This window comes from Triticum dicoccoides, chromosome 1A (genome assembly GCF_002162155.2).
Source record: "Triticum dicoccoides isolate Atlit2015 ecotype Zavitan chromosome 1A, WEW_v2.0, whole genome shotgun sequence".
Taxonomy (NCBI): domain Eukaryota; kingdom Viridiplantae; phylum Streptophyta; class Magnoliopsida; order Poales; family Poaceae; genus Triticum; species Triticum dicoccoides.
The window spans coordinates 220166032-220187469 of NC_041380.1; the positions used below are offsets into that span (position 1 = coordinate 220166032).

A 21438-nucleotide genomic window follows, 5' to 3' on the forward strand; every position below is an offset into this window, starting at 1 on the left:
TGAACGGAGTTGTTGGAAAACCAACAACGAAAAGAATAAGCTTGATATGGTCTTATGGAATACATCTCAAATTATGAGGTGACAACCTGCCACTCACGGAAAAAGAATTGAATTGGAATGAACAAGGAGACGAGAACGCTATTTCACCGGGAGGATAGATGAAGAACTTGGGTCATTTATGAGCACCATATAACAACAATCGTTAGGGAAGGCTTTAGGTGAAATATAACCCATGACAATTCCAACGAATAGGTTGATGGATTTAAAATACCTCATTCTTAACAATGTGTGAATCATGAAGCATGAACTCAAATTATCAAGAATGATGTAAAACCACCTCCAATGATACGGTAGAAAGAAATGCACTCTGGATTGCAAGATGAAGAAATACTTGAGCTCCTCTGAAAAGAATCTTGATGAACCCTTCGAGAAGGAGTTAAATCCTTGAAGAACCATCATGTAGAACCTCCATGAAGAACTACATTAAACAAAAGAATGATCAAACGGAAAGAAAGGGTAGTTGAAAACACAAGGTGAAACCTTGTAAAGATTTAGATAGATCTCCGTGATAACATAATTGAGAGCTTGGAACTCCGGGAAAGAAAGATGAGCACTTGAAGCCAAGAATATGTATGATGAACCACTCCGGAATAAGGAATTGAATCAACTCGATGAAACAAGAATAAGAATTACATTATGCTTATCCTTCCCCAATTTAAATTGATGACAACCAATGGAATTGGCATACTACTTATTCTCATAGAAAGGATTAAGATAGATAATGCGCAAACTTGAAGAGGCCTTCGATGATCCACCGGTAGGATTTGAAAGAACGGAAGTATGATAACGTAAGAAGAGGAATCTTGAACAAACCACCGTAAGAATTGAAAATGAACGAAGAAAAGATAAAGGAACACCGGAAAGAATTAGCAAATGAACAAAGAAGCTTGAGGGGATTTAGATACATCAGAACTTAGTGAAAAACTGGAGCATGCAAAACAGTTAACGAGTAGGCATGTTTACGAGCTCGATGCACTCACTATAGAGCATGGCATGACAAACTAAGCATACACCCATCAAGAATACATGGCATAGAAGCTAGACATGGCAAGAACAACAACATAACATGCACGGATCAATAGCAACATCCTCGGCAAAATCGCTAACAAGTCAACAATCTGCCAGGATTCACGATATAGCAAAAGTAGAGCTCGATTGACTCAAGCTAGGTTGCTCCATAAATGCAAGCAAAGACATGGATGGATAGAGCACCACAATATTAACAAAACATCCTTACTGATCATCCTCAAAAGAGGCACGGATCACTAGGAAACAATATGAACATATGGCATAACAACAAAATCAGGACAAGGACTTAGTGAAATTCTAAGTCCCTGAAAATAGAATTACCGATTACGCAACTTTGCAAGCTTGTGCTAGTCACCACAAATATCACAAAAATACATGGTAAGCACCACTGTAAAGATGGCATGGCATATTACAAAACACAAGTAGAGCTCCAGATCATAGCATGCACACATTAATCATGGCAAAAATGATAAAATGCCATTTGCTGAAACAGATCTGACAAATTACTCACATAGCCCTCTTTCAACAGCATTTCGGGCATCAAGATGAGCTCAAATGAAAATGATGCAATGAGATGAAATGATGTACTCGTCGAGACGAACATTTAGATATGCTACATGCACGAATCGGAACTACGAGTGTAGAGTTATGACATGATGAATATGCATAAAAATTACTAGGACTTGGCAGTTTTCAGGAAAAAAACAGACGAGCGTTATATAGTTACACAGCGCACGGGCGGAGGATAGCGGGTTCTCACCCCGTGGGCTCAGCCCAGCTGCACAAGAGAGAGGAGGTAGGCGGGGCAGGCCGGCGCTGGCCTGCTGGGCCGGATTCGGGCGCGCAGCCCACTTGGAGGTCTCCCTCCTCCCGATCCCTCCTGGATCGGGGAGACAGGAGGCGGCGATCCAGGCGCGTTGCCGGCGAGCCGGCGAAAGGACAGCGCCAGGAGAGGGGGGCGGCGGATCCCGGTCCAGCGGGGCCAGATCCAGGCTAGGCGGCGACGGGGAGCCGCAGTGGGGCGCGGACGAGCTCGGATCCGGCTCCCCGGCGGCGAACGGCGGAGCAGGGCAGCAGAAACCGGTCGCCGGAGTTGGTCGCCGGCGTCGGCTGACGACAGCGGACGAGCGCGGCGGAGAAGAGAGACGAGGAGGCGCGGGAAGGCGCAAGCGACGGCGGAGACGAACCAAGCCGGGAGGGCCGGATCTGGGCGCCTCGGGCCCGGCGGCGCGGGGACGGCGGCGGAGCCACGTGGGGGCGCGCGAGTGGAGGAGGGGGCGGCGGTGCTGAGCTGGCGGCTCCTGATTGGCTGGAGCGACGTGGCGGCGGCGGCAGACACGTCCAGCGGCGGGACGGACATGTCTGGCGGCGCTGAGGGAGGAGTTTTAGGGTTTCGGGGAAAATATCCAAAAACGGAAATGAAGGGGTCTATTTATAGAGGTAGAGGGAGTTAGGAAGCTCCAAATGAGGTGCAGTTTGCGGCCACGCGATCATGATCGAACGCTCTAGATGATGGAACAGGTTTAGGTGGGTTTTGAGCCACTTTGGAAGGGTGTTGGGCTGCAACACACACGAGGCCTTTTCGGTCCCTCGGTTAACCGTTGGAGTATCAAACGAAGTCCAAATGGCATGAAACTTGACAGACGGTCTACCGGTAGTGAACCAAGGCCGCATGGCAAGTTTCGGTCCAATCCGAAAATGTTTAACACCCGCACACGAAAAGAGGTAGAAAGGGACACCGGATGACATAGAAGCGCCGGATTGCAAAAGGACAACGGGGAAAATGCTTGGATGCATGAGATGAACATGTATGCAAATGAAATGCACATGATGACATGATATGCAATGCATGACACGCAAGCAAAGACAAGGCAACAACAGCGAATAACTGGAGGACACCTGGCACATCGGTCTCGGGGCGTTACAGGTACACACGTTGTCAGGGTACTTGTCGGAACCATAGAGTCGGTGTGCTTGTTCGAACGTCGGTCTTGCCGATGGGGTACTTGGCGAAAAATCCCGGAGACGATGCTTGACGGTCCGCGTACAGGTCTTGGCAACGTTTTTGCCAACCCAAAACAAAGCAAGACAAAAGGCCTCTCGTGTGCAGCACGCGAGTAGCGGCAGGAGATGGCGGGCCATAGCTGCTCATGCCCAACAATGAAACAACAAAATCGGCCATGACTTAGTGGTGGTGCAGCACATCAGGAGGCAGGGCGTTGTAGGAGAAAGGGGTCAGAGATGGGGGGGCAGTAGTAGCAGAGCGAAGCAGAAATGATGGAGCTCGGGGTTCGTGGTGCAGGGGGCACGAGAGGCACCATGGATGCAGAGGAGACAAGGTGCACGTCAGCAAGGCGGAACAGGCCGGAGGTCGAGGTCGCCAAGGGAGGGAGGCAACAGGGGCGTCGCGATGCTGATGGCCTCGCGGGCCATGGCGGGAGTTGCAGCGGCGAACATGTGGTCGGGCGCGACCGAGAGAAGCGAGGGCTTCGCGCGCAAGAAGGACGCGGCAACCGGAGGGGTCGCGAGCAAGGAGCTCTTCTCCTGCGTGCATTGCGCAACAGTGGCGCGGCGCGAGAATTGGGACGAGGGCGCGGCGTTGGCCTCTCTCTATGGCGGCGCCAGGAGGAAGGAGGGGATCGAGTGGAGTTGGGGATCGGAAGAGAGCGGCGCTGAGGGGAAGCGAGAGGGAGAGGTCGAGAGAAGGGGGTCGGGGATAGGGTTTTTTAGGTGCAACTGGGCCTGGGGATGGGCCTTAGAGGCCAGCCCAGTGGAGGGGAAATGGCCAGAGGCTCGGCTGCTGGGCTGTCCAACCTCTTCCTTCTTTTTATCTCCGTGAGAAATAAACAGAATTTCAAAGACAAGAAAGAGAGGGTCCGGAAAAGAATTTGAACAAGAGGTTAAATTTTCTGGACTCGCAAAAATGCGCTTGTTCAAAAAAAATGGAGTGGGCAAGATTGCAAGAATTAAATTCAAAGTCATTTGAATTTAATCAAATGGTTTGAACAAGGACTAGGATTTCGAAGTGCCCAAAAATGTTGAGATTTTAGGAAGAGCCTCGATAAATGGAGAAAGAATTATCGACAAGGTTTGGAGATGAAACTTGAAGTAGAAGAGGCATGGAATTAAAATGCAAGTGTGTTATGGTTAATTCCAAATTAACGGAATATTTTATTATAGCTCCTTAAAATATTAAAAGAATATGTACAAAGAGAAATCACCATGTGAATTCCCTCAATTTAAATAGATCAACGATCTATGCAATTTATTTAGTTGAGTTTTAAAAGGGGTTGCATAATGACATGATGCAAAAGAAAAATGTAACGAACAAAACAAATCACATGATAAAATTCAAAATACATGAAAAGCATATGAAGCGTCGGTCTTGGGTCGTCACAACTCTCCTCCACTTACAAGAGATCTCGTCCCGAGATCTAAGGATGACAAACGAAAGAGAAAGAGAAAAAGTAAAACTAAGTTGCTTTTTTGACAACGAGTGAAACCAACAAACCTTGAAAGGTTGCAAGGTCATGAAGAATGGCGCAAAGCAAGAAGAATTCGGACAACGCTCCGGTTCAAAAGAGAGGCAAAACTTGATAAGATGAAAAGAACTTGAACGGAGGACACAACATTCCAGTTAGATGGATAAGCAAAGAAAATAACATGATCTTGACAAAACGAGATGATGAGATGAAGAGAGCAACATCACAATGCCTCCGAAAGACATGAATGATGTGAGAGGCAAAACGAGTCGATTTGCTCAGTTCTAAGAAGGCAGTGGATCAATCGCGGGCTTCCTATTCTAAGACCTGGTGGCGAGATAATCTTAAGACCTGGTGACGAGACAATCTTTAACAGTATGGATGATGCTTGTTTGGGGAATGGTTTTGATACATCACAGGTGACATGGGACCCAACATGGGACCCAGGAGGTTCAACACAACATCAACTTGAGGACGAAACTGTAGAATGGGTTCAGTACGCCTTGCCAACTCCATGGGACCCCAGATGGCGCTACTAAACATCGACTTGGGGCAAGTCGAATCTTATGGTGGGAGGGATTGTGTCAACAACCTGGGCCTTGTCGGGCTCTCAGGCACTACCCAGCCCACGAAGGAGATGCACTACAGGGGGGCCTCAACGAGCAACTCGGCTGGGAACAGATGGATTCGGCCCCCACGAGCAGCTTGGCAGGGAAAGGATGGCTTCGGCCTTGCTTGTACGACTTGACTGGCTCCTGTTCTTCCTTCTCTCTCTCCGTCCGAAATTACTTGTCGTAGAAATGAATAAAAATAAATGTATCTAGAACTATCATACATATAGATACATTTCTTGACCAACCTCCATGGTTTGTATTTCATGCTAGTTTGAGTGGATTGAGCACTGGGTTGCTAACATTCTCGCTTGCCATTGGCTACGGCAAATTTGGTGACCGGTATTTCATATCGATTCAACGTCAGCTACTACAGCTTGCATTGAGCACTTGCACGAAGAGGACAGGCCAGTCCGGTATAAAGGACCGTCAACAGCTCGTTCGAGCAGCGGCAAGTGCTTGAGATGATTTGTACTTCAAGTGAATCTTTATAATGTATCAGATCCTTTTCGCCATAAAAAATAATCACAATCTGTGTTATATTGCGAATTAAAATAATCACAGCAGCATGTTCACTTTCAAGTACCAGAAAAGCACTCCAGCTTGGACGTAAGGTCTTCCTGGGGGCATACATGCATCACACCAAGCTGGCAAGTACTCTTTCGTGTCGTACCTGAATGAAAAGGGGAATTAAATGGAGAACCAGCAAATCTGATAACCCAAGAAGAAACAGAACATTTTGAGCATACCTGAGATCTTCGATGACCACCACCGTCCAGCAACACCCAGCCAAGATTGAAGTCATAGCCCTCAGCATTCTGAAATTCTGCAGAACAGAATGTCATACTAGTACATCATAAGGTGTAGCCTGCACAGAACAAGACCAAGATCAATACAGCACAACACAGGCCTGCACAAGCAAATCTGATTCGGACAAAAAAGAATTAAGGGCTAGCTTATGCTAAAACTGACATCTCAGAGGACCACCACCGAACCAGCAGCATTCCAAGCTAAGATTATGAAACATCATCAGATATACCCTGCATAGAGAACAAGAACCATATCAGTACATGCCTGTAAAATCAAGAACTAGCAAAAAGAACAAGGGCTGGTTTATGCTAACAGGGGACCTCAGATATCAGACAAAAAAACAGAAGGATCCAAACAGGGCTTCCACAAACCCGAAGCATGTACAGCGTCACCCCGGTTGGAATTTTACATCAATCAATATAATAATGCCAACCAAACACCATGCTATACCACATACCAGTTTAAAGAGCACAAGCTATACCACAGATCAACATAGAAGTACAAAAACCAACAAGGTGCAATATCAGGTAAGAACATAACTGAAAACATGATAACATCTTCCAACAACATAAAACATCATTCAACAGTCTCGAACTAACAACAGGTGACAGACAACAAGGCAGCTGAATAAAAAAATGATTTTCTTTTCTAGATGTGGACTTTGTACATAGAGGGAGCTTATGTCATATGTTACAGAAGCCCTGCCTACGTTAGCAATACTGATCCTACAAGGGCATATCAAGCAACGCATGTTTGTCGCTAGCAGCAATCTCGCGGCAAAGCTTGACACCTAACCTTGCTCTAGGGCCAGTGAGATTTATCTCTCCTGGCATGTCTCAAAATGGAAATGCCCATGCGCATGTATTTATATCTATGAGAAAGATGGTAGCCTGTTAAGCACACTAAAGCAAGTATTGCAATCCCAGAAAGAAACCATCCAGCTGCAGCCTTGTTGAAGTCTGGTTATATCAACAGACCAAATGTGTCCTGCACAATTGCAGAACACTGAGGACCTGGGGCAGCCTTTTTCTACTGTAATCTGAACCACCCAACAGAGCGCATCTGACGATCTGATTGTACTGACGTCAGTGGCTATTGTTGCAACATGCCGCCGAGAGGCCTACTAATTTCATGAGGAATCCTTTCATTATGTCAATAATGCCTTCTCCTTAACACAACCGACCCAGGGTGTACATCTTCCAATAGGTGATGCTTTGCTCCAACCAGGCTTCATCCCGAGGAAGCTCATCATTGTTACGCGCACGCAAAGATGAAGATAGCAATGCATTGTCTTCAGACTTCTCTCCGAGAACCATTGGATGAATTCGGCCTCTTGGCCACTCCAAACTGCAAACTTTCCCTAGATCTATCACCAGATCGTCCCAGGTCATCCAAATTCCGGTAACTAGCATTTCTTGGAACAGAGTTAGGACGCTCATCCTCATCAGCCCTCATGCCAATCCTGGGGTCCGGAAGCATGTCCAGATGCCTCGGTCTTGGTCCACCAGTCCTCAAGTTCCTTAGGTTGTTTGAAGTATTCCTTCCTGGAGTGTTGGAAGAGATCTTCATGGCAAGAAAGTCCTTGGGGATGCTATCCAAGTCCATGAAACATTTTCTGGCCTTTGCATCTGCTACCAGCGCCGCCCAGTCCTCTGACTGCATGAGAGCACTGGCATTACCAACAACCTAGAAAACGACGAATAACTATTAGTACTATAGCATTTGTTCATAGCATGTTTTGAAGTAGCAGTACAGTGGTCTTGATGCATTTTTTAAAAGAGGACAGAGAGACGTACCCATAGAGCTCTCCTAGCTCGAGTAAGAGCAACATTCATGCGCCGTATATCTGCAACAAAACCCACGCCGTGGTTTGAAGCACGCACGCATGACATGATAATCACATCACGCTCCTGGCCTTGAAAAGCATCTACTGTGTTTATGTAGATATCTTTCCCTTCCTCAGTATTCATGACCTCCTCAAATTCCCGCTGAAGACACTTCAACTGCAACTTATATGGAGTGATTATACCAACAGATGCCTTCTTACCACCATTAACTTTCACAAGCTTCTGAAGATGCTCGTATAAACGCAATGCAAACTGAGCTTCATGAACATTCTGGTATGAAGATGATCCACCTCTATGAGACTCACGACCATGTGAGATGTCATAAAATATGTAAGGTGCCATTAATGCATCTTTGTAATACAACTCATCAGGCAGTTTGACAACACTTTCACTGTCTGTAAGGCGGCCTTGATAAAAGTATCGTGATGGAAACTCTCGGATCTGGGGATGCATCCGATATTGCACTGACAACAAAATGGTAGGGCAACCAGCCTGCTGAAACCTCTCAAAAAGGCTCCTGCTATAGAGTAAAGTTCCAGCCGCTTTACTAATAACAGTGGCAGGGAGCTGCTGTGGATCACCTACCAAGACACATCTAGCGGCACCAAGTGCAAGTGGAGGGAGGACTCCAACTTCACTGGCCTGAGCAGCCTCATCGATAACAACCATATCAAAACCATGACTAAGGCGAGAAAATAACCTGCGCCCGCTGCTTGACACTGTTGTAAAAACAATTTCTGCTTCATTGGCGAAACTGGCTTCCAGACTAGACCTAGCATCTTCCAGATTGAAGTTGCTGCCAACACGGAACCTGCTTTCTAATATCAGCAGCCTTGACATCTCTACAAGTACTTTATCCCTGCTTTCTACAGAGGCAGCAAGTTTTTGAAGCAGAATGTCACGGTTACGATCCCTGTGAGCTAGCACATCAGGATCTACCCCAACCGAACCATGGGATCTACCAGCTGCTGCAACGATATTAAGTTCCCTCTGTAGAAGCCCTATCTCCTGTGATAACTGCTGCTCACGGCCTTTTAGCTGCTGCAACCACCCAATTACTTCATCACGGCCCTTCATTAAAAGCTGTTCCGTCCGTCGCTCAACTGATACAGCTTGGGCAGCACGAGACTGTGTGTCAACTCCAACACGGGCAACATCAGGGCGGTAAACCTTCATCTCACCATCTATGAAACCTCGGTCAAGAACACGAGAAAGCAGCTCATCTGTTGCAGCATTTGATGGGGCGCACACAAGCATCCGTGGTTTGGGGCAAAGCTTGGGAAGAGTGCGGAAAAGGTTCTGATCCATGCTCTGCAAAACTTCATCAATAGACCCTGCGGCAAAAGCCTCTGAGCTGCTGTTAGTGGTACTACCAACTTGCTTGTAACTTTCAGGGGCAAGTTTCTTTAGCAGAGCAGCATAGTAATGTTGATACTGAACAAGATGAATAACATTTAACATTCCCCACACAGTATGGGTTTTCCCTGTCCCCGGAGGACCTTGTACTAATGTGAAAGGCCATGGTTCTTGTTTCTTAACCACTCCATTGCTTGTACCAGCAGCTGTGTGCATTGCAGCCCAATGAATAGCCGATAGCTGAGGCCCATTGAAAGTACGATTGATATGATCAGAAAAACTTGGAGTGAAACAGTCAGGCATAGCAGGCGGCTGCTCTTGATATTTTGGGAAGTGCTCTGGACTTGGCTGAAGAATTGCATTTTGCATCTGATGGAAAGTTTTTTATCAGCGTCAAGCAAAAATGTTAACCAAGAAAGACAGATAACAACCAGGTGTAATATGCATTACCTGCACATTAAGACGGCGGAATGCATGTAATGCTACATATTCCCTTTGTGTTGTTGCAAGGGAACCAAGACCCGTTAGATACCAGGTGCTTCGAGGTTGCAGTTTCCTCAGAACATCAGTCTCGCTGGTGCATCACAGAAAAGACAACCAAAACAATAAAAAAAAGGTCAATAACAGTGTATATGAATCGAGTCAACTTAACAAAGTAAACTAAACGTAACAATCTAGTACTCCCTCCGTCCGAAAAAACTTGTCCCAAGCTTGTTCCTCAAATGGATGTATCTAGCACTAACTTGGTGCTAGATACATCCATTTTAGGGACAAGCTTTTTCGGACGGAGGGAGTAGGTAATATTCTCAGAAAATTGTGTCTATGAACCTCATCACAGGTCCTGTTAGGATGAGGGGATTTTCGCTTGAGTATAGCTTAATTCATAATAAGATGGTGATGTTCTCAACACTAGACAAACCAGAACTAGGAAGTTACAGAAAATTGCAGAGCAGATGGTTTTGTGTGCATGTGTAATGTTCAATGTAACTGTGCACGTGAAAAACCCGACGACCTTAAAAGCCAAAGGCAAACTGACAAGTTAGACAAGCTGTTGTATGAGTAAGTACTGCTCATTCCAAGGTAAACCTGCATCGTGCAGTGCAAAATTCATCGTGTCAAGCATGATAAATTCCAAAGCATAGTTGACTTAAATAAATTTGGCATGCAACTTCTATCATGTGTGTGAACTGTGAAGCAAACAATCACATGCCAGTGATAAAAAGAACTAAGAAAATTCCAATCACTGTTGATATAGTAGGGGAACAGGGTGGACAAAGAGCACAAAAGTGTGGTCTTATCAAAACATAGTGTGGGATAGCTAAAGAACAATGATATCACTAACACTGGATTACCTGCTACAATCAAATGAATCCCCAGCATAAAAATGGATAGTTGCTCCAATGGGATCACGCGTATCAATAGGCATATGGCGTCTGACCGTACCTACAAGCCGTCCACAGTCAGCTTCAGCGTCTTCATTTGAAGCAGCGGTCTTCCTATTAGATCTACTTGATTGGGCAGCTAATGAACAAAACAAAGGTAAGTGAACAAAGTTGTCAAAACATATTTGTGGAAGCAAAATAAAAATCTTGATAAAAATAAAGGGATATTATCAGTATGGCTACCTGAACCAGGCCGGGGGGACGACAAAATTGCAACTTCTCCTTCTTTAAAAGTCCATTTATATTCATGTGTTGGCAAAACAATAACATCATACCATCCTGAATGCAGCAAGCATATTTATGTTAGGTGATTACAATGGGTAACATGATTGCTCTACAAAAAAGGGGGCAATAAAAATGCAGAAAATATACCTCTTTCACGCCTATCCACACTTTTCACGCGCACCATTACATGTGCATCCCTTGATACAGCCTCAAGACTCTCCTCGTAGGAACTATATAGCTGAGCTCTGCATTCCTCAAAAAGCAAAGGCTCAAAAACTCTAATGTACTCCTCGGCAGAATCAAAGCTTCCAGGAACACACTGAAGTTCTTCCTCCTCTGTTCAGATAACAATTATAAACTTGCCTTGTCAAACTAAGAGTGCTCATGCACACACACTGGTTTTACAATAGAACGAAACCAAGCAAACACTGACGATGCAATAATTATATACAAGGCATGTATTCACACAGAAAAAACAGTGCAATTGTACCAACCATGAAAGAAAAATACGGAGCAAACTAGGAACAGTCCTAATAAATACAGAACACAGGCAGACATATATAATACTTAAGTTTACTATTTATATAAAATAAACCATATATGTCTAAAGGACTGCAATCTTCTTATAAGCGTATAAGTCACCCTTATGTTCTGCAAGTCACTAAAACAGAATTAGCATTTGAGGAAGTAGCACTAGCCAAATTTCACAAGCGCATAAACAAAATGTATTGCCTCACAGCACATGAAAGAAGTTTCCAGATTAAACAACGGCGTCAGTTAACCAAAGATGTCCAGAAGAAACAGGGACAATGCCGAAGAACTAACCTGGATTGTGCCAGAACTTGCCATTTGTCACTTCCCGTATAAATCGTTCAACAGATGTGTCATTATACTGTGTGTTATTAACTGAAGCTTGCTTCTTTGGAACAAGAGACCTTTTGTTAGCTGGCTTCTGATCTGCAGTATGTTGTCCTGTTAGAAGTGCTCTCTGAGAAGAGACTGGTCTGCCTTTAAACTGCTTGGAATCCGTGGGCTGCTTTGAAAAGGCCTGCCTTGGCACAGATTGTTGGTAACTATCTGAGGGGGGTTCTTCGGCATTCATTTTCTTTGACCTGCCGTGAGATCCCAACTCAAAATCACCATTAGATTCTCCATTTTGGTCACAAGGATCTGCAGAATTACTTCTTTCTGGACCAATCATCTCAGATTGTCTCTGATCCCTGATGACAGGTAGGTTCTGCTTGTCTGCAGCTCTTTCACCAACACCACGAGAAGCTTCTTTCACGGTACGTGTAACAATTGGTGCTGGAAAAGATGACTGTCTCCTCGGTGTAATTGTCTTCATTGTGCCAGCTTGTTTTGCATCCTCAACATTGATGAACACAGTCTGCCTCGCTCGCTTTTTACCAAGCATTGCAACTTTGTGATCATCTAACTTAGGTCTCTTTGCAGGGTTGTTCGTGCACTTCAATGCATAACTGGCTTCTACTCCTCTGACATCCTTTGACTTAGTGCACTGGTCCAAATCATCCACAGGTTGACTTCCTTTAGATTCAGACGTTTTCATGCTCTCTAGTCCTGTCAGACCATGAAGGACTGGACCTTTAGACACATCAGACATTTCAGTGTCACCAGGTTCAGGAGCAATGTCATCTTTAATCACATCAGTAGATTTAACAATAGCAGGTCCACTCTCCTGGGATTCTCTTTTCACTTGAGTACTTGCAGTACCAGCAGATTCTTCCTTGTTGCTGACACTACTACCTGCTGTGTCAGAAGCACCATCTGCATCAGACCACTCTCCCTCTTCTCTTTCAACTGATTGTGGAACCTGATTGGAGGGCCCAGTAGGACACACAACACTATCAGATAAATTATTAGTTACCACAGATGTAGAAGCCGCAGTAGCATCCAAATTCTCTTCTGTATTCATAGAATTCTTTACATTTTGTGGATCTGTACTTCTAACAAAAGGCTGAAAACCTGAACCAGAAGATGCATGATTAAAGGCATGGTTGTTTAATATCCCTTGTGACCAAGGCACTTCTTGTGGTGGAAACAAATTTGAGGGATACATATTGGGAACAGGAAGCTGAGGTTGGGACACAACAACAGCAGCTTCTTCTTCATCAGCTTCTGTTGGGAGCTCATTGAGGTCAAATAACATCCTTCCACGAGACCCCATGTCATGTGTAAATGCATATAACTTGAATGTTTAACTGGTGGATTCAGTAACAATCTTCCAGGGCAATAGCACCTACTGGAAGAGAACTATTATTGACCTTCTGTATAGCAAGAAATCTGCAACAACCAGCGTAATATGTTAGTAATATACAATGATAAACAGGGTGTTCAAGGGGTGCCTGGATGCTTCATTCCATTACTGAGATAGCCCATCAACAAGAGGCGGAAGCAGAGCTGAACAAGGAAGTGAACAGTTACAGCAGAACCCTCATTGTACGGTACTACAGAAAAGACAAATCTTGATCAGGTTATGCGACCTGAATACGATTCTTCGCTGCATTCCTGTCATGTTCAGACCCAGCCCCCTTCGTCCTCTTGTTGCCCACTTCATATCCATCTCAAGAAACTGGATTCTAGGAATTCAGGATCTCCACATCCAGACAGACCCTTTACAGACAACGTAAATAAGTATGTGGAACATATCAAGCAGATGGTGCATAACTACCTAAAGGTAAACATTGTCATACACACCATTATGTTTGGGACAGGGCATCTATACTATCAACTCAAAAGCAAACGGATTGGATTTCAACATGAAGTACAGCAATATTTAACAAATTACCACAGACAAAAAAACAATAAAAGCTTGTAGCAAGACTAGTATCAATTTCTTCCAAACTAAAAAGGGGTTCCCTATCAAACAGATGATACATTAATGGCTGTAGGAGAGAGAGAGAGAGAGAGAGAGAGAGTATAGCTCAATAAATGAGCCTAAAACTTCGAGGCCCTTCCCAGTGCTCCACCTTGTACCGGGGCAAAGGCTCCCCAAGTATGCAAAAAATCTGTTGTGGCAAGGTAATTAAGAGGAGAGAGGAGTTTGATGAGCCCACAAAGAAACGATGCTAGGGGCGCGCACCTAGATGAAAACACAATTTACAGTCTACAACTCATTAAATGAAGAGAGCTTAGCAACAAGAAACAAAGCACCTATGCATTGGAGAGTTTAGTTGCTATAAGCCCTTTCATGCACTTAGCACCTCATCTAAAGTACCTATGCACTGCAAGAGGTCTCACCAACTCCGCATAAGCCCTAGGGTCTAATCCAGTAATAATTTCAACCCTAATCCTGAATTACGACTGTATTCTAAACTGCGGGTAAGCTCTTATAATCCGCCACCATCTCCTCCCTCCTGCTTCACCACCACCTACAAATGTTTCAGCCTCTGGCATCACTGCCTCCTACCTGAGCTTCTCCTCCACCCTCTCGCATTCATCATTATTCCCCAGTTCCTCTTATTCTCATCCACCTTCTGCTCCCTTCAGCTTCCGAGCCACCGCCACCCCAAGCCCCGTTCTTCCTCTTACCATGCCCCTGCTTCTCTACTTACCCATGCGTCTCTGCTCCTCTTTATATTCCGCTTCTTCTCCAACCCTGGCTTGATTCCTCTATGAAGATTCGGCATTTTATCCATTGAGCACTCAAATGTTTTATTAGTGATGGGCTTCTTCTAGTTTTGCAGAAATGGCAAGTTGTCCCCTGCTCCGATGGACAAACACGTTATCTTTCAAAAAGAAAAACACAATCGCTACAACCAAGAAATGTTCTCTTCATGCCACTCAAACCAAAAGGCACACACCCAGTTAGACAACCGATGAATAAACACCAATATTGATTCACAGCTACTCCAAATTATATCATCACTAAAGTAGAGGTCTACAAACTTGACCAAAAGTTTCAAATGGGAAAATGATCCAGAGCTAGTCTGAATAGAACATCAACTAAAATAAGCACATGCCTATAAATGGTAAATGACCCCTTTGGGCAGCAATGATTTAAAGACAACCCTAAATTAAAGCTATTTACAACAGGAGTGCCTTCAGCTAAAGGCATCCAACAAATCCAAAAAATCTATCCAACTCCTAACAGTTAACCAGTAGCACAAATGACTCTCCAAACCTTCTATCTGACATAAATAGCTTGATGACTACTACAATGTTACAGGAATATCAAACTTGATATTCAAAAGTCCACTTCAAACAGAATAGAGGATGTGTGCCTCCAATGAAGTCAGAAGGTTAAGTATTAACTATTATTAAAAGTTACCCAAGGAGGAATTTAATTTACAGACTACAAAAATATCCCTTTATTACAAAATTGACCAAGGCGCAACTATGATTCACTTACAGCATCTACAATGCTAGACGCCTGGACAGACACTTAGGGGGAATAAATAAATATCATAAACTTTAAAACGCACCGCCTTACCATTCAACTGCAGACGCTGATTTATATGCGCTAATTACGCAACTAGGCACTTCGTGCGGAAAAGAAACGAGCCAAGCGCTTGGTGCATGCTTTTGCGTCGATGCTACTTAGAACACCAGGATTTAACAGAGCACAACCACTAAACAGGCAGGAAATCAATCCTAGCACCAGCCTCTAGCACCTGGCGTTGTAGATGCCGTTATACTCTGAATTAAATGTTACAACAGAAGAAGTACGCATACGACAAAATCCCACCCAAATCAGTACAAAATCATACATGTCATCTAAGAAACAATGGGTTCTAACTAACAACCAACAAAACATGATGTTCCAGTAGCAGTGTAACAAATCTGCCAACTCTACTCACCAAAAAGTCAAAAACTAGGTTGACAATTAACTACAGCGTAGCAACTGTACAAATTAGATGAACAATCCACTATTCAAACAAAAAGCAAATGAATCTAACACGTGCCCTCTATTATTTGACTAAACAGATGATGAACTAATAAAAACTGAAGAAGCAAGAGCAACTAATGGTGGGGGTAAACAATGTACCTCCAAACCCCTATGTCGAGTGCTAGAAATCAATTAGCAAGAGGAAAGTTAATATACGGCAGCACAAATAAAGATCGTGTACCCTCTTCCATTCATTGCTACCACTAGCATGGCATAGCCTGCTTCTGTTTGCTCGATCTACCAGGATAGGGTATTTATCGCCCCGTCTTAAATCAGGAAATCCCATGGAAATTTTTCCAAATTCCATAAACGTCCCTTGGAAGCCGTCGCTAGATTTGGCGAATCCCCCGTACCCTGATCCCCATTCCGTTTCGAGATTCGGCAAACTCACATCGCACAGTTAATGTCCGAATTAGGCAGCAGCCCATGCCCCGCCTGCCTAACTTGGAGAGAGATGGAAGGAAAAAAAGGCTCGTCCCACCCACGCGCATCCATCCCATCCTAGGGTTTCGTCATTCGACCGCCGCCCCGTTCAATTCGTATCGAAACCGCGTGACGGCGGGTCCTAGGGTTCGTAGCAGGCAAGCAGGAAGAGTCGTGAGTTGGCGGGGATCTCCGTACCAGGCGATCGTTGTCGGCGTCGGCGTCGGCGGTGGAGGGCAGATCCGTCTCTGTTTGACTAGGGTTCCCTTCCACCCTCTCCTGTATGCCCCCGCCTCCCTCCTCGATGCGTATGCGTGCGTGTTCTTCTCCAAGAAAAGAATTCTTTTCCTTTTTGGTTTGGTGGCCTCGGACTCGGCCCCTCTCTCGCCTCACGAGCGGTCTGTGTGCAGGTGACGAGACTACTAGAGCTTTCGCTTCCTTTCTTTCTTCTCGACGAGAGAGAGAGAGGAGAGAGGGGGTGGGTGTGAGGTCCAGATGTGAGGGAAGAGGCGATGGGTGGAGGCTTATTTATAACCCACCGGGGGCCAGGCCCAACAGCCTCCGGCTACGCGGACCAAACCGTATAGCCCCAACCACGTTATATGCCCCTGCCTTGTGGAACCCGGCTGTGGGTCCGCTTGCTGCGTAACCCGATGAAAGGGGTGGTGGGCCCGGGTCGCGCGTGGGGGTGTGCGTTCGCTCGCATCTCGGGCGGATGCAGTCGCATCGCAGGCACCAGGTTGGAACCAAACTCGTCCGTTCTCTTCGACTAGCTGGAGTAACTTTGGCACTAACATCAAGTTCAACTTAACAAATTTGTTTATGGGCAATACGTTAATGAAGAGAGATGTACTTTGAATAATTTAGCTAGTTACTATAACATCACATGTCCTAATGCAATATGAGTCTATGACCTAATAAATAAGGCTTTGCATTTTACCATACTTATATTACTACTCACTATGAAGGTAGTAATATAGTCCAGGGAAATGTGTATGTTAGTATGTTACTCTTCATTGTGGCTAGTCTTCTCACTCATCTCACGCCAACTTAAGACCGCATTTAGTCCGCCTCTGTTCATTTGGCTCGAGACAAATAAATAACATGGCCCAATGCGTGAATTGAATGTAAAATCTGCCCGGCGCTTGTCCATTTGGACTTATTTCTGACCCAAATTTAGGTTGATTTTGTTCAAGCGGACACTCGACGGACGAGCGCTTGTCCTCTCGGTGTTTGACCTCAGTCCCGCGTGGCAACCGACTAACCACCTTCCACCCCAAACTCGTGGATGGGGCCCACATGTCCGCCCTCACGCGTCCTTTTAATGTCTACCCCATGGACCGATTAGTGCACTTCCACACACTTCTTTGCCCTCACGTGTCTGACAAGACCTAGACTGGGCCACCGGCCATGATGGGGATATGGAAGTGGATCCCGGGGGCGTCCATCAAGCACGACGTTCAAGCCGGCTCTTATTCTGCCCCATCAGGATCGAGGAGCACCGGCGGGTTCTCTATCTCGCCGCCCATCGTCGCGCCGCGGTAGAGGCCATACGTGAAGGTGGAGGTGTGCCAACGCCACGGGGACACGGCCAGCTAGCTCCCATGGCCCGACACGCATGTGCCAAATGGGTGGCATCTCAGCCTTGATCGGGTGTCTGTGGCGGCCATCCCGACGAGCGGCCGTGCCCGTCCACTTGAGATCAACCGCCGACGAGCGCAGCTGCATCCAGACCTTCTTCATGACCCCAAGTTCACCGTCAAGTCCCCGATGTGGGTCACGTGGTTCCGGGACAAGCACGACGTGCGGCGGCAAACTTTCTTTGGCGCCCGTGCTCCGAGCCCACCGAGGCCACAGGTACGCGCTCGCCGTCCCGCCGCCGCCACCGGCCCTAAGCGCCCAAGAGTGGGAGCTCATGAAGAAGGTGCTCGAGGATTCAGTCCGCGAGTACGAACACATCCAGTGGAAGGGCCTCGACGTGTAGCACGCCTTGTCGGCCGCAGGCGATGTGGTCGTCCCAAAGCCAGAGGGCGGCGGCGTGCTGGAGCCGATGGCGGTGATTGATATGTCTCCGTCGTAACTATAACTTTTTATTGTTTCATGCCAATATTCTACAACTTTCATATACTTTTGGCAACTTTTTATACTATTTTTTGGACTAACATATTGATCTAGTGCCCAGTGCCAGTTCCCGTTTGTTGCATGTTTTTTGTTTCGCAGAATATCCATACCAAACGAAGTCCAAACGCGATAAAAACATACGGATATTTTTTGGAATATATGTGATTTTTGGAAATTGGAATCTACGCGAGACAATGCCCGAGGGGCCCACAAGCCCTGGAGGCGCGCCTCCCCTCCCCAGGGCGCGCCTAGGGGGCTTGTGACTATCCCGTAAGGCGGTTGGTGCCCTTCTTTCGCCACAAAAAAGATGATATCTGGATAAAAATCATGTTAAAATTCCAGCCCAATCGAGGTTACGAATCTCCAGGAATTTAAGAAACGGTGAAAGGGCAGAAAACAAGAACGCATAAACAGAAGGAAACAAAGAGAGAGAGATCCAATCTCGGAGGGGCTCCCATCCCTCCGCAACCATGGAGGCCATGAACCAGAGGGAAAACCCTCCTCCCATCTAGGGGGGTCAAGAAAGAAGAAGAGGGAAGGGCTCTCTCCCCCTCTCTCCCGGTGCGCCGGAACGCCGACGAGGCCATCGTGCCGGCGATCTACACCAATAACTTCATCGTCGTCATCACCAACACTCTCCCCCTCTATGCAGTGGTGTAACACATCTTCTCATCGCTGTAATCTCTACTTAAACATGGTGCTCAATGCTATATGTTATTTCACAATGATGTATGGCTATCCTATGATGTTTGAGTAGATCTGTTTTGTCCTATGGGTTGATTGATGATTGTGATTGGTTTGAGTTGCATGTTTTATTATTGGTGTTGTCCTATGGTGCTCTCCGTGTCGTGCAAGCATGAGGGATCCCTACTGTAGGGTTTGAAATATGCTCATGGTTTCGCTTATGGTGGGTTGCTAGAGTGACAGAAGCTTAAACCCGAGTAAGTAGGTTGTTTGTGTATGGGAGTAAAGAGGACTTGATACTTTAATGTTATGGTTGGGTTTTACCTTAATGACCTTTAGTAGTTGTGGATGCTTGGTAGAGTTCCAATCACAAGTGCATATGATCCAAGTAGAGAAAGTATGTTAGCTTATGCCCCTCCCTCATATAAAATTGCAATAATGATTACCAGTCTAGTTATCGATTGTCTAGGGACAAGTAACTTTCTTATGACAAAAAGCTCTCTACTAAAACTAACTTAATTGTTTTTTTATCTAAATAGCCCCTGGCTTATATTTACGTGTTCTTTATTATCTTGCAAACCTACTCTATCACACCTACAAAGTACTTCTAGTTTCATACTTGTTCTAGGTAAAGCAAACGTAAAGCACGTGTAGAGTTGTATCGGTGATCGATAGAACTTGACAGGATATTTGTTCTACCTTCAGCTCCTCATTGGATTCGACACTCTTACTTATCGAGAAAGTCTACAATTGATCCCCTATACTTGTGGTTATCAAGACCTTTTTCTATCGCCGTTGCCGGGGAGCAATAGCGTGGGGGTTAATATTCTTGTGCGTGCTTGTTTGCTTTATCACTAAGTATTTTACTTTCTGTTCTAAGTTGTTATCTACCTTTAGTTATGGAAATGGAACATGAAATATCAAAAAATAGGTGTACTTGCTACTCATGGAGATGGGGAACCTCCTAAAACCTCGATGCTCATTATGTGAAAAATATCAAGATAGCTACCATGATATTTTATGGCCTGTCCATTTTTTGATATCTTTGCTATGCTAGGTCATTGCACATCCTGGTGCACTGTTAGAGGCATTCATAGAGTCATATTGTTCTAGATATCAAGCTGTAATATTAAGTTATAAGTAAACAGAAGTGTGATGATCATCATTATTAGAGCATTGTCCCAGTGAGGAAAGGGTGATGGAGACTATGATTTCCCCACAAGTCGGGGTGAGACTCCGGACAAAAAAATTGAAAAATAAAACAAAAAAAGGAAAAAATAGAGATCCCAAAAAATGGAAACAAAAAATGAGAAAAAAAAGAGAAGGGGCAATGCTACTATCCTTTTACCACACTTGTGCTTCAGAGTAACACCATGTTCTTCATATAGAGAGTCTCTTGAGTTATCATTTTCATATACTAGTGGGAATTTTCATTATAGAACTTGGCTTGTATATTTCGATGATGGGCTTCCTCAAATGCCCGAGGTCTTCATGAGCAAGCAAGTTGGATGCACACCCATTTAGTTTTCATTTTGAGCTTTCATACACTTATAACTCTCAGTGCATTCGTTGCATGGCAATCCCTACTCCTGCATTTACATCAATTGATGGGCATCTCCATAACTCATTGATTAGCTGCGTCCATGTGAGACCTTCTCCTTTTTTGTCTTCTCCACACAACCTCCACCATCATACTCTATTCCACCTATAGTGCTATTGTAACACCCCGGATGTAACTTTCCCTATTTGTACTCCAACTCTTGCCGTTTCGGCGTTAAGTTAATTTATTATCTCGGGTTCAGGTTTTTGTCTCCGTGTGTTGTTGTTGTTGTCATGCATCTCATATCATGTCATCATGTGCATTGCATTTGCATACGTGTTCGTCTCATGCATTCGAGCATTTTCCCCGTTGTCCGTTTTGCATTCCGGCGCTTCGTTCTCCTCCGGTGGTCATTTCTAGCTTTCTTTCGTGGGTGGGGTTTAAACATTTCCGGATTGGACCGAGACTTGCCAAGCGGCCTTGGTTTACTACCGGTAGACCGCCTGTCAAGTTTCGTATCATTTGGACTTCGTTTGATACTCCAACGGTTAACCGAGGGACCGAAAAGGCCTCGTGTGTGTTGCAGCCCAACACCCCTCCAATTTGGCCCAAAATCCACCTAACTCTGCTCCATCGTCTAGAGCGTTCGATCACGATCACGTGGCCGAAAACCGCATCTCATTTGGACTCTCCTAGCTCCCTCTATGCCTATAAATAGGTCCTCCTCGAAAATCTCGGATCCCCCTCCCCGAAACCCTAATTTTTCCCTCTCCGTGCCGGCCGGACACGTCCGAATCCGACCGGACGCGTCCGCGCCGCCACCGCCGCCCAATCGCGCGCCGCCACCTATCCCGCTGCCGCCGCCTCCCACCGCGCGGCCCGGGAGCCCGGAGCCGGCCCCC

At 45.5% G+C, this 21438-nt stretch overlaps 1 protein-coding gene across 6 annotated transcripts; it reads right to left on the bottom strand.

Moving 5' to 3' along the window:
• Window positions 1-5417: 5417 nt before the first annotated feature.
• On the bottom strand, window positions 5418-16684 carry LOC119267029 (uncharacterized ATP-dependent helicase C29A10.10c-like). Of its 6 annotated transcripts, XR_005132252.1 has the most exons (13): window positions 16390-16684; window positions 13364-13493; window positions 11688-13280; window positions 11010-11198; window positions 10821-10916; window positions 10548-10716; window positions 9646-9769; window positions 7789-9564; window positions 6788-7678; window positions 6155-6222; window positions 5932-6050; window positions 5769-5855; window positions 5418-5687 (listed from the first exon to the last, which is right to left on the bottom strand). XR_005132252.1 is itself a non-coding variant. In XM_037548338.1 (9 exons), the coding sequence occupies exons 3-9, from the start codon at window positions 13045-13047 to the stop codon at window positions 7286-7288; spliced, it is 4107 nt and encodes a 1368-aa protein (XP_037404235.1). In that variant the 5' UTR covers window positions 13048-13280; window positions 13364-13493; window positions 16390-16684; the 3' UTR covers window positions 6549-7285. The 6 variants fall into 6 exon arrangements, 1 of the variants encoding a protein (XP_037404235.1); XR_005132253.1 differs by having other exon boundaries at window positions 5642-5855; window positions 11688-13163; XR_005132255.1 differs by having other exon boundaries at window positions 5642-5855; window positions 10548-10638.
• Between the last annotated feature and the right edge of the window lie 4754 nt (window positions 16685-21438).